Source organism: Zalophus californianus, chromosome 12, assembly GCF_009762305.2.
Source record: "Zalophus californianus isolate mZalCal1 chromosome 12, mZalCal1.pri.v2, whole genome shotgun sequence".
Taxonomy (NCBI): Eukaryota; Metazoa; Chordata; class Mammalia; order Carnivora; family Otariidae; genus Zalophus; species Zalophus californianus.
This window is the reverse complement of record NC_045606.1, coordinates 74,092,907-74,106,070: the sequence shown is the minus strand read 5'-3', so window position 1 is coordinate 74,106,070 and position 13,164 is coordinate 74,092,907. Positions and strand designations below refer to the sequence as shown.

General features: G+C 36.6%; 1 protein-coding gene across 2 annotated transcripts in view; it reads right to left on the bottom strand.

The window, feature by feature from the left end:
• Nucleotides 1–13,164, bottom strand: part of CFTR (CF transmembrane conductance regulator) — a 165,030-nt gene that overhangs the window by 130,619 nt on the left and 21,247 nt on the right. For both annotated transcript variants that reach the window (XM_027574650.2, XM_027574651.2), the window contains exons 2-3: nucleotides 7,322–7,432; nucleotides 3,366–3,474 (exon numbers count right to left, since the gene is read on the bottom strand). In XM_027574650.2, the coding sequence (XP_027430451.2) occupies nucleotides 3,366–3,474; nucleotides 7,322–7,432 (220 nt within the window). The remainder of the gene's footprint in view (nucleotides 1–3,365; nucleotides 3,475–7,321; nucleotides 7,433–13,164) is intronic.

Genomic DNA, 13,164 nt, shown 5'->3' with positions numbered 1-13,164 from the left:
TTTTTTTCTTAACCTTTCACAGTCAAAAGCAAATTTCACAGTACTTTTTCTACCAGTCCTGAAACCAACCAAACACTCTCTACATCACAATTATCCTAATTCAGAGGGACTAAGGATGTACAGGACATTTTGAAAGCATGTCCACCTTTTACCAAGAGTAGTGTTACAGCAATTTCAAGAATCCTCGCTCATTCCATGAACTTTAACAATTACCAAGCTGATACATGCAGAGAAAAAAAAGAATGCCCAAAAAGAACACCATCAAAACTAAGGCATTGGTATAAGTTGTTTAAAATGACAGAGGTCTTATAAGAATGGCTACATTTTCTTCCTTCTTTTCTTCTGTAAGTGACAAAAAATATGGAGTCCTGAGATGAGGCACCTTGAAAAGCTGTATTCGTCTTACTGACGACATGGTTATCTAAATTCTTTAAGACTTAAATCTTCAATATTTTCACTACTTAAAACTTCACAACTGGAGAGCCTGGGTGGCTCAGTCCTTAAGCGTCTGCCTTCGGCTCAGGTCATGGTCCCAGGGTCCTGGGATCGAACCCCAGATCGGGCTCTCTGCTCGGCAAGAAGCCTGCTTCTCCCTCCCCCACTTCCCCTGCTTATGTTCCCTCTCTCACTGTGTCTCCCCCTGTCAAATAAACAAATAAAATCTTTAAAAATTAATTAATTAAATAAAACTTCACAACCTCAGTGAGGCCTTTTCTCTGTGACAAGGTTGAGAAACCTTCAGCCTCGCCACACCTGTACCATGACCAATGTAAATTTTTCTCTCCATGCCTTCCCACCACACCTGTTTCAGCTGCTTTTCCCATCCGCCCTTCTTCTCACCAATATTCTGTTGATTATCAGTAGCAGGTGAGCTGGCAGAAATAAACTCTGCGCTTCAAACGTGCCGATGGTTCCAGACCTGCAGCCCAGGGCTCAGGTTGGCTGGAGAGCACCTCATCCCTCACTCCCACCCATGGGAAAGCCTTTCAGATTCCTTTTGCTGGGATAGGTTTAAGACTTGAGAAGTTTAAGAATAAGTCCTTCTCCACACCCACTCCATTCTTCTACCCCTTAATTTTGTTCATAAGTTTGACCCTAGCACTACTGGCCCTTGGGCGGGTTTCCCACAGTTCCTTCTGGAGTATAAGCGAGGGAGACGATTCTCTTTGGTCCCCCTATCCTGCTTCCTACTGTGAACTTTCTGCAGCTTTGCCCCAGAGGTGACCCTGGAAGAATCCTCAACCCTTCAGCTTCTGTTAACCTGGGTCTCCTGAGAAGATGCGAAGAAACCCAGCAGACCTAAGACTGGTTACCAGAGACACCATTCTATTGAGTAGCTAAATACAGTCATTACAAATAGAATGAGATGGCAATTATAATCTGATATTGCAGAAGGGTCATAGACTTTGGAGCTAAAGAGACCTATCACTAAAATTTACCATATGTGTGACTCTGGGAAGTTTCACAATTTCCCCGAGTTTCAATTTCCTTTCCTGTATATTGGAGATAATAACATCTGTTCCATGGAGTTACTAGAAGAATTAAATAAAACAATCTGCATAAAGGGCTTAATGCTGAACCTGGAATAGATTAAGTAAAATAAACATTATACTCAATAAATATTAAACTATATTCGGTCGTGGTTTTGTACACACAATCGAAAAAAAATCGATAATTATGCTTATGTATCATCTTAATTTTCACAGTTAGGTAAGTGCTTTTGTTTGCATGAAACTTCGATGCTGCTGGATAAATTATTTCAGAAGCCAGGGCATAAAAGGTGCTTGGTCACGAGCCCTCTCTTCCTGCTTCTACTCAGTAGTGCTTATGTTAATCAATGGAAGCAGCATGTGATGGAGACCATGATTGAGGAGAGACTGAGAACTGTCAGTCCCACCGTAGTCTCAGTCATGACATCACAAGTGTTGGAAGTGTCATTCACTTCAATCCAACAATAACTTATTGAGAATGTTGCATTCTTATGTATGACCAGAGTGAATTGTACTTCTATACACTGACTCAAATGTATACAGTATAATCATTAAGACAACCAACAAAAGTTTTTAATTAAGTCAAATAGAGCCAGATGCTATGGATAAAAAATTGTTTCCCAAAGTTCTGAGTGCTCTCAGTGAGAAAAATCACCTCAAAGACATCTTAAAAGATAATTAATTCTTGAGCTGCCTTACTCATACTTACGAACAAAATATTTTCACCCCCAAACTGTTGCAGGTTTCTATAGGAATAGAGAGGTAGAAAGATTAGATGGACGATAGGTAGGTAAATAGGTAGGTAGGTAGGTAGATGTGGGTGGATGCAAGGATGGATAGATGGATGACAGATAATTTCAAAAGTCAGAAGAATTTTTCCAGGTGATTGTCAAGAGCATTACGAAACGTTCAGGATCTAAATGTGGTCATCTTTGTCAAGATAAATTTTTTAAGTGCATTTTTTTCTTGGTTTGTACAAACTACAAATTCTTAAAAACATGCAACCTGAATGGCATCTTTTGGGGAGACACTAGACACTACGGCGCTGCTAATTCTCCAATGCATGCAGACCAATATGAATACAATACATGTGAATCCAGACGGTACTTCTACCAAGGCAAATATTGTACACAGCCTTTACTTAAGGACTAAATAAGTTTTCAACCCATCATTGCCTTTTACAGGTTACAACCAAGGATATGAAATGATGCTCTGGTGATATAAAAAAATAATAGATCCGAGTCACATTTAACGGCAGCTGGGAAACATCCCAGACTACACTTAAATACCAGAAAGCCTGGGGCTTTCAGGCCTGGAGCTGTCTTCTCACTGACGGAGATGTTAAGAAACTGAGAAAATATATCACAACCGTACCTCGCTGCCAAATTTTAAATTTTTGCTATTTTTTCTTGAAACTCAGTATGCAGATATGATTTCAAAATATCACAGATATCCATGTAGATAATTGGCTAAACTTGACCTCATTCTTCTCCTGACATTGTATCTTGAAATTCTACTGTCAAATACAGAAAAATAAATCATCAGCAATCTCATATACTAGTAAGATAACATGATTTGGGATCATAACAGAAAATAAACCTCTTCAAAGAAATTTATTTTACTGAACCTATTTATTTATTTATGAACCCACTTTAAATTGTAGATTGCCACCTGCATTCCAGGACACCTTAGTGCATTTTTACTTGTCTCTACTAGAGTTTTAGTGGTTTCTTTGTATTTGGAGTTGAATTAGTCCTTTTATCTGAACACGAGATTACCCTAGTCATAAAAATGAGTATAATTTCTTTGGATTAATAAAATCATAATAATGAATATACTTATTATCCATAATGAATTTACAAATGAGATCCTTACCCCTAAATATAATAAGATTCCATAGAACACAAATCTCCAGAAAAAGCATCGCCGGAGGGCATTAATGAGTTTGGGGTTTTTCTTTGATGCCAGCTCTCTGTCCCATTCTCTGCAAAAGAATAAAAAGCGGGACCAATAAGTTGCATGTGCAAATATTTGAGTTTTAGTCTCACAAAGACATCTAAGGAGATTAACCCAAGTGACTGAAGAGACCAAAAAAACCTTGTGGAGACCTTCCAACACCAACACTCAGATATTTGGCAGAATTTGATGCATCCCCATATATCAATTTTCAGGAAGTTGACTTCATGACAAGGTCAGATTTTATGTATTAAAGGAAGGTTCTGGGCTTCTTTAAAGCAATGTAAGAGGTGGACAAATAAAGTATGGCTCTTATGAGTATACATTACTGTGCTTGGGACAAAGTGACAAATAAACAAAAATTTAACTTTTTTCCCCCTTCACCTTTTGATCTTGACTTGTTTAGAATTGTAGTAGATTTTACAAAATTTAACTGTCAAAAAAAAAAAACCAACATAAAGTCAAGTGGACTTTTCTGTTATTTAACATTAGAAAAACTTGTCTAGGTGGCTGTTTTTAAATGTAGGGGTATGATACAAATACTGTCAAACTTCATTTTCAACGATTAAAGTCATTTATTAGAGTAAAAGTCTTTGGGAAATTAGAAGAGAATCAAATTCCATATTTTCTGGTAGGAAAAGAGACCACATAGTCTGAAAGAATGGTGGTATCCAATGAATCTTCTTTTAAAAACTGTCAGTTCATCAGTGTATTATGTTTACATTAGAGCCACTTCTATCTGTTAATGAAAGCCCTTTCTCTTCCCAAGTGGTTAAAATATGTCTCTAAATCTTACCCTGATCTTCATTACTAAACTGTACAGAGATGAAAACTTTCACAGGCAAGAACTCGGTAAAGAGTTCTTTAATTAAGAGCTATGTCCATTACTATTCATCTGTGATTATCAGAGGTGTTTTTAAGTTACCCCAAAGGATAAACACACAACTGAGATGTGAGGACAAACATGGCATTCTCTGGGCACGGACTCTGGCTGTCCCAAGAAGCCTACTATCTACAATGCCCAACTACCCTATCCCATCTATATGCCTCTCTACTCTTTCACTCCTACACAGGACTTGCTCCTGGCCATATAATTCAGTGACTCACAACAGGGTAAGAAGCCAAATTTGGAGGCAGATTCAGCCTCTCTTTCAAAGAATGAGTCAGTTGAGAAAGTCAGGAGAGGTGATACATAGAACAAAGAAATGGTTTCAAGGCAGGAAGAAGTGGTCAACATGAAGTCATGTAGGAAGAGGCCATTTTATTTTACATTAAGAGACTTCTGGTGACCCTGGTCAAAGTCATTTTAGCAACACGGTAGACATGGAAACCATATTTCAGGGAGCTGAGGTGTAAAGGAAAGGTGAAGAAGTGGAGAGATCAGGAAAGCAGAGAAATAATAGCTATGAAAGAAGTTGGGGGTGGGGGAGAATGGGGCAGCAAGTGAGGGAAAGGCAAAGTGGGAGAATTTCTTTTAATGGGTGGGATTTGAACAATGTATAGCCTGAGAGAAGGAATGAGCAGAGAAGAGGAGGAGGTGTGGTTTCAGCCGCATCATAACAGACCCAGTAAGAATCCCAAACACTGAGCTAAATCACAAAGGAAGAAGCTCTATACTTATCAATTTTGTAGCTTCTCATGGAACGGATGTGCAGTTTGCAGGGCGGGTAATGTAAAGGGTTCAATGTTGCAAACTGAGCCAAATGGTCCAGTGTGCCTCAACTACGTGGTAACCATCTAAGGACCTTTGTCATAAGGCAGTTATGAAATGTGAGGCCAGGGTCACTTTCCAAGGATGCAGAGGTACAAAGTACTATAAATGGTGTGTCACTCTTCCAAAATGTTTCCATAAATTCTAAATAACAATTTTATTTTTTATTTATAATTTAAAAATAGAAATGTATAGGGTGAAAATAGATATAAAATAAAGACAAAATTTTGTAAGAAAGAATTTGATGGACTTCTACTGGCACAGAGTTGTTGAATTGAAAAAAAATAGGTATATTTTTAATTGAATTTATATGGGAGATACAATAAAAACAGGAGAAAAAATTCTTAGGCCAGATAATCCTACAAATTCAGGTGTCTTCTATTTGGCCACAAATAAAACTTTATCTGGAGTACACAGTCTTTTATTAACCTAGCCCTTCTCTGATTAATCTTTCCCTCGGCAACTGTTCAGAACTTAGGTATTCAATATCTACTATTTTATTGTGAACTTACTGATATACCTACAATGTATTATATTTATATATTTTATCTCTGCAACAGTATTACAGGTTTTTACATAATGCTAGTCATTTCACATTCAATTATCGTTCATTCCACAAATATTTATTGAGCATCTACTATATGCCAGACCCTATTCTAGGCACTGGGGGATACATCATAAATAAACCAAACCAAACCAACCAAAATATCCTTGCTTTCATGGCATTTCCACACAGTACGTGCTCAATAACAGGAATTGGTCCTTGATCTTGGAAATACGAATCTATTATTCCCACTAACCTGATTCTTTGAATAAAATCAAGAAAAATAAGGCTGAATATCTTACTTTGCCGTGAAAATATTTATTTTATTTTATTTTTAGATTGTATTTATTTATTTGACAGAGAGAGACACAGTGAGAGAGGGAACACAAGCAGGGGAGTGGGAGAGGGAGAAGCAGGCTTCCTACTGAGCAGGGAACCCAATGTGGGGTTCAATCCCAGGACCCCGGGATCATAACCTGAGCTGAAGGCAGACACTCAACGACTGAGACACCCAGGCGCCCCTGAAAATACTTTTTTAAAGGGAAATGAGTTTCATGAAAATAAGGTAAACAAATTACGTCTCAACTTTTTTCATTTTGGGGCAATCATTTAGTAGCTACTTTTTCTTTTTCTTTTGTTTGTTTTTTTTTCCTTTGGTCTAAGGAATGAGTGTGTGACCCTAGAGTCTCTGGGATTTTTCACATTTGGCCAGGGAGAAAGGGCTCTTTTCTCTGTGGTTTGTAAAGAAATGAGCTGAGTTCTAGAGAACCGCTGCATGGAGGAATCTGGTCTGAAAGGATAAAACCAGCACAAGCAAATGCCACCAAGTGGCATCAGAGTCTCTGGTTCCACTGAGTCTCTGAGGCCAGTTCTCTGCCTACACCCCTCACACTGGTAAGCTACAGGAGCCAACAAATTCCTTCTATTTACTTAAGCTAGTTAATCGGGTTTCTCTCACTGGCAATCAAAAGGGTTCTAACCAACACTCTTAGAAAAGGGAACTCTGAGAACTTGTCCACAATGGGAAGCACTGATCCTGAGGAGGTGATTAAGGGCAGATCTGCATTAGAATCACAGCTCCGTCAGTCATTAGTTGGAAAATTCCATCACCTCTCTGAGCCTCAGTTTGCTCTCTGAAAGATGGAAGTAATGATGCTTTCCTCCAAGAGCTGAGAGGAGATTACTTAGCATTCAATATGTACTCGAAAATATGAAATAATTACATTTTTTTCAATATCCAATAGCCATTACCTTAAGATTTCCAAGTATGTACATTCATATTCACATATTAAGATTTTGGAGGCAAATACACACAATTGGCTTCATAAAGATGCTACTTCAAGTCTTCACAAAATCCACTTAACATTCTTTAAAGACAGGTAACTTAGAATTATTTTTCAGAAAAAAAGTCATTTATCAGGAAAATGGTTAATCTTTCAACCTTTCTTGTTAAATTCTTAATTGGTCAAGACTCCAGCAAGAAAATAAAATGCTCCTATTTTAAATACGCCATTTTGAGAATTAAGCCATCTAATAAGTTAGCTCTCCATCATCTAGAGTATTAATAATTAATAGTATTAATTCCACCCCTCAACTAATGAACAATGTGCATGAACATACCTTTCCAATTTTTCAGACAGATTGTCAGCAGAATCAGCAGAAGAGATCTGGTATATGTCTGATAATTCCAGGCGCTGTCTATACCCTTTTGTCAAAATTGGTCCAGTCCAGCTAAAACAAAGAGAAGGGACAGATGTAAATATTCACTTGATTTCTCCAATATAGATTTGGAATCTGATACTGTTTTACATCTTCTGGCAGGTAGGAAATGCTGAGTGCATAAATATGAGAATAAAATATTCCAACTTATAAAAACATCAGTGCTTCATATCTTATAGGACACATCTGTATAAAACACCAGTACCTCTGAACTAATGTGACTGAGAGAAAGGATCAGGAATGATAGTAGAATCCTTCCCAGAGGAAAAAACAAGCCACTACACATTCTATATTAAAAGTATTCTTTAAAAAACAAAACTGCCCCAGGGGCACCTGGGTGGCTCGGTTGGTTAAGCATCTGACTCTTGGTTTTGGCTCAGGGCTGATCTCATGGTCATGAGATCAAGGCTGGCATTGGGCTCTGCTTGAGTTTCCCTCTCCCTCTCCCTGTGCCCCTCTCCCCCCCTGTTCTCTCTCTCTCAAATAATCTTTTTTAAAAAGCTGCCCCAAATAACGAGATACTAGGAATTTATAAGCACTGAATACCACTTTAAATATAAAATGATCTATGAATGATAAGAAGATTGACCCTCAATCAATACCCTTATACAGTGTTGTTCTTGTAGTACATGGTCCTCAGCAAGAAGCTATTTGTTGAATGAACTGACTATAGCTGAAGGATTAATGAATAGTTTGTATTAATTTGTTGACCTAATTATCACTTCTGAATCATTACTTGAGGGTTGGGATCATAGCTCTACGTTCTTTCTCCTCACCCCACAGCAGTTACACACATCTGCCCTCTAATAAAGAACAATTTATGATGGAAACTAGTGAAGTTAGTATGGTCAGTAGTTAGACAGGAAAACCCAGTTCTTTTCTTTTCTTTCAGTTATTTTCAAGTATATTGTTTCTAACTAGTATGGATAAGACAAAATAATCTTCACAGAGATAAGAGTCTAGATATAGGAAGCCCAAAACCTGACCACGTGCAGGTGGTAGGCAGGCCAATCTTTACCCAGCCCTTCTCCAGGAAAAAAAAAAAGTGACTTAAGTCATTTGCCAATTTCTGTGGTATAAATACTCCCACTGTGATCAGTTTCAAGCTACCAAATGTGAAGTCACTGAACACAGTTGCATATTATAACAAAGTATGTTTACCTTTCAGCTACAATGAAGGTAAATAACCTCAACAGCATAGATAATAAAAAAATGTCAAATTAGGTAGTGACAACTTTTGAGTTTTTATTACCTTTGTTTTAATATAATTTAATTATATGTTTATATCATTTAATTTTAATACTAGTTGTACTTAACAACGAGCTCACGAACTTCCTGAAAATTTAACAATCTGCTCAGCCAGAGAGAGCCAACTGCAGAAGATCACTAACCACCAGATGGTTGAAAGACTTGAGACAAGGGTAATGGTATTGAAGACAGAAAGGAAGGGATCTACAGAAGGCCTAGTAAAAAGGAAAATATACTCCATCTATTAACAAACATTGCATGTTAATATGTTTGAGATTAAAATATGATACCAAATTTACAAATAAACAGAATTTTACTATCTGTAAATTCCAAATACCAGAAGACATTTGCAGGAAATTAAAAAATAAATCTTTTCATCTCTTTAAAAAAATATATAAACATACACCTTTTGGTCCATATCTAATATCTGATGATCATTCCCACAAATGAGTCTCAAGCTCATTTTAAAGTAATATAATTTGTTGGCTGCCTCTATAAAAAGCTTCCCTGTGTAATTTGTGTCCATTCTAATATGTATATTACACCTTGATATATAGGTTTGATTATCTAGAGTTCCATAGCCTAGCATCATCAAACTGAACGTATTCAGTAATGTTAAAACTCAAGTTAGCCATTTACAATTATTAATAAAATTTGGTGTTTCCTGATAGGTTTACCACAGTAAACCCATATTTGTATCCTGAAATAGAAACTTGGCTTAAAGTGAAGAACTAAAATCAGTTGACCTTAGGCTGCCTAGCAATTACCAGACTTACCCTAGAGAAAAAAAAAATGTATTCTGATAACTGATAACACTGAATGAAATTTCTGCTCCAATGAGCTCTCCATGCCTGCATCAAGCCAATCTTAGAAATGCAAAAACAAAGACAAAACAAAAAATTCCCCAGATATCTACACTTAGACACTCTATGGGATATTAGTCATTGTAAAACTCCAGCCACCACTCCTTTTGAATAATGCTGAGCAGGTTAAACATACTTGGATAGAATTTAGGAATTCCTGGTCAGGATTTCTGCTTCCGTATTTCTTTCATTGGGAATCAATGAGCATCAGGTGGCTCATGAAGCAAGGCAGGTACGCCTGGAACAACCAAAAACAATAAACCCTGTTCCTTCTCCTCTTCGAATTTGCTCCCACCGTCTCTTCCTCTCATCTCTAATTAATTTTATCCTTCTTCATTCATAACCAGTCACTATGTAGTGATAATGGACTTTAAAAATGGTCTTAGAAATTGTGACAGTTTCCAAAGGTCTAGTATCCCAGATAAACTATTGTATTCACAAAACTATATGAGGCTTCAGGTTTTATTGAGGAAAGATGCTATCACTTCATTTTTTTAAACACACACACACACACACACACACAGAAGAAATTGTTTTTAATTAATTTCATTTCTTAGGACAATACTTCCAATTTCTGCATAGAGTGACTTGTAATTTCTTATAATGAAAATAATTTTTCAATCATCGCCACTATTAAAGGCTTGGTTTTCACAAAACCTATCCCCGTAAAACCATATAATTAGAGCTTATAATCATTTTCCCATTTGACATTTGGCTTTTTTAATCCAACAGAGACATCTGACATTTTCAAGTGCTAGAATTTAAGATGAAGTTCAGGTGTTAGACCTTTTCAGTTCAAAATGATTTTGTCTGTATAAAACAATCATGCTTCCACAGTATTTCACTATACATTTTCTTTCACTGGCCAAATGAAATAAAAGAGCAAATTCAACAAGTACTGGTTGCACAACACTTCTCCCAAATGCTGACAAACTGATACACTCAAAGACTAATAGCCTTTTTCCTTTTTGCATGAAATAATTAAGACTTGAGGAAGTAAGCAGAAATTACTCTATTTTGTGTACACAAATTTAAATATAGCAGAGGTTTTCTCATCATCCAACTTATTTACCTTGAGTTTGGACTAGCCCAAATAATCTGGATAGTCCTAATTGAAGGAAATGTTCAAGTTCAATGCAGAGGAAATAGGGGGAATCACTTGAACACACTGTGATAATCTCAAATTTCTGCAGCAAAGCGCTATCATTTTGCTTTGGGCTTTTTGGGGGGGAGTGTTGCTTCTTTTGTTTGTTTGTTTTTGTTTTTTGATAAATGGCTATGATGGGAAGGACTGATTAGAGACCAGAAGTCATTCTCATCTTTATAAGGATTTAAAGAAAAAAATCATAAAATAATACTTCAAATGTCACAGTTGTTTTATCAACTTAGATTCAATATTATCTCATAGATGTATTTTTCTCAGTGAATTTTTGGTGAAAATAACACTTGAGACAGTAGTGGTATCTGGCTCTCAAAAGTCCTGTGTAAATCTTATAGGCTTCACAGGTATACCCCAAAGTCATAGCTCTGGGGTGAGGGTCAGGTCAGGGAGTCTACATTCTCTGATTCCAGATGTGTTTAAACAGTGTTTGCTGCTTGTCCATAAAATGGTGAATTTATAAGTAATAGCCACTTGAGTCAGCTTGAAAACCTTTAGAAAGAACATGTTCTGCTAAAGATCAGCCATTTTTGTGTTTGAGAGTTAATTATTCATGAGGGTCTAATTTTACCAGGAGAACAGTAGAAGTTCTTTTTCTTTCTCTAGATGAGTGAACAGTATAGTAAATGTAGTCAATAAATTTTAGACAATCTAGAAAGATAATTGCTTTGATCCAATTCTGAAAAATCTTCTGGAAGTCCAGAATTTATAGCCATACAGGCATCCTAATATAAATTAATTTAACCTCATGCCTAAGGAAGCCAAACATTAAGTAGAAAATCTATCTGCCCATTTTATAAGATGCTTCTAAATATAAGTGTATTAAGAATGTATGCATATTAAGGAAATGTCTGAAAAGATATTTTCTTTTTTGCTTATCTATATTCTCCAATGTTTAACTATGAGCATGTCTAACTTTGGAAATAAGGAGGAAGTTCTTTTTTAATTAGAAGGAACATACAGTTATAATCCATTACTTGTTATGGCTATCCAACATAAACTTTCTAGTCAAATGTGGTTTTTTTTTTAAAGATTTTTATTTATTTGAGAGAGAGAGAGGGAGAGAGAGAGCAAGTACAAGCAGGGGGAGAGGCAGAGGGAGAAGCAGACTCCCCACTGAGCAGGGAGCCGGACAGCAGGGTTCAATCCCAGGACCCTGGGATCATGATCTGAGCTGAAGACCAATGCTTAACTGACTGAGCCACCCAGGCCACCCTCTAGTCAAATGTGTTCTAACTCCATGATTCTCACATACTGTTCACTATCAGTGCTAATTTCCCACAAAATTATTTTTCCCCCTGATATGGTTGTCTACTACTTCATCATGAAGACTACAAATGCCAGTCACCTGACTCCTACTATAATCTGTTACTGAAGAAAATGAATCAATGAATTTAAGAAAAAAACCACTCTAGGCTCTCACCCTGTCTCTATCATTTTCCAGTCATGTGACCTTGGAAAAGGCTCTGGATCTCTCAGCTACAGCTCCTGATGGAAAGAACAACTACCATGACTACTTTACCTGGTTTTCATGGGGGCCAAATTCAATGTTGTCTATAAAGCAGTACAAATGTACCTTATTACATGCTTCTTCATGTACAAAATCGCTTGGCTTCAGTTTAATTTTCAGAGTGCTAAAGTTTATTATTACTGAGATTATAACAATAGTAACAGCTAAGATTAATAGAGTTTTACCACAGCCCTGTAAAATGCTAGGGATTTCACATATATTATTTCATCTGACCCCCATAACAATTCATAAGTCCTAGTATTATCTCCCTCTTACAGATGAGTAACTGAGCCTGAGGGAGCTTAGCAGCTTTTGCCTACAGAAGAGTTATAATTAAAAAAATAAGACTGTGATACCAAAGCCTACACTTGTATCAAATGTGCCATATTAGGACAAATTAAAAAAAAAAAAACAGCATACACTTAGATATAACACCAAAGGCACAAGGAACAGTAGAAAAAAAAAAGATAAACAACATCATAAAAATTAAACACTTCTATGCTTTAAAGGACACTGTCAAGAAAGTGGAAAAATTACCCAAAGAATGGGAGAAAAGTTTTGTAAATCATATATCTGATAAAAAGAGTTTTATCTCAAGTATTTAGGGACTCTCATAACTCAATAATAAAAAGACAACTCAATTTAGTCAGGGGCAAAGGATTTGAATAGATTTTTCTCCAAAAAAAGATATACAAAAGCAAATAAAAGGATTTTCAAGCTCATTAGCCACTGGGGAAATGTAAATCAAAACCACAATGAGATACCACCTCACAGCCGCTAGGATTGGCTATCATAAAAAAGACAGGCAATAATAAGTGTTGAAAAGATGTGGAAAAATTAGAACCTTCATCCCCTGCGGTGGGAATGTAAAATGATGTAGGCACTTTGAAAAAATAGCCTGAAAGTTTCGCGAAATATGAAACATAAAGTTACCCTATGACCCAGCAATTCTACTTGCTGGTAC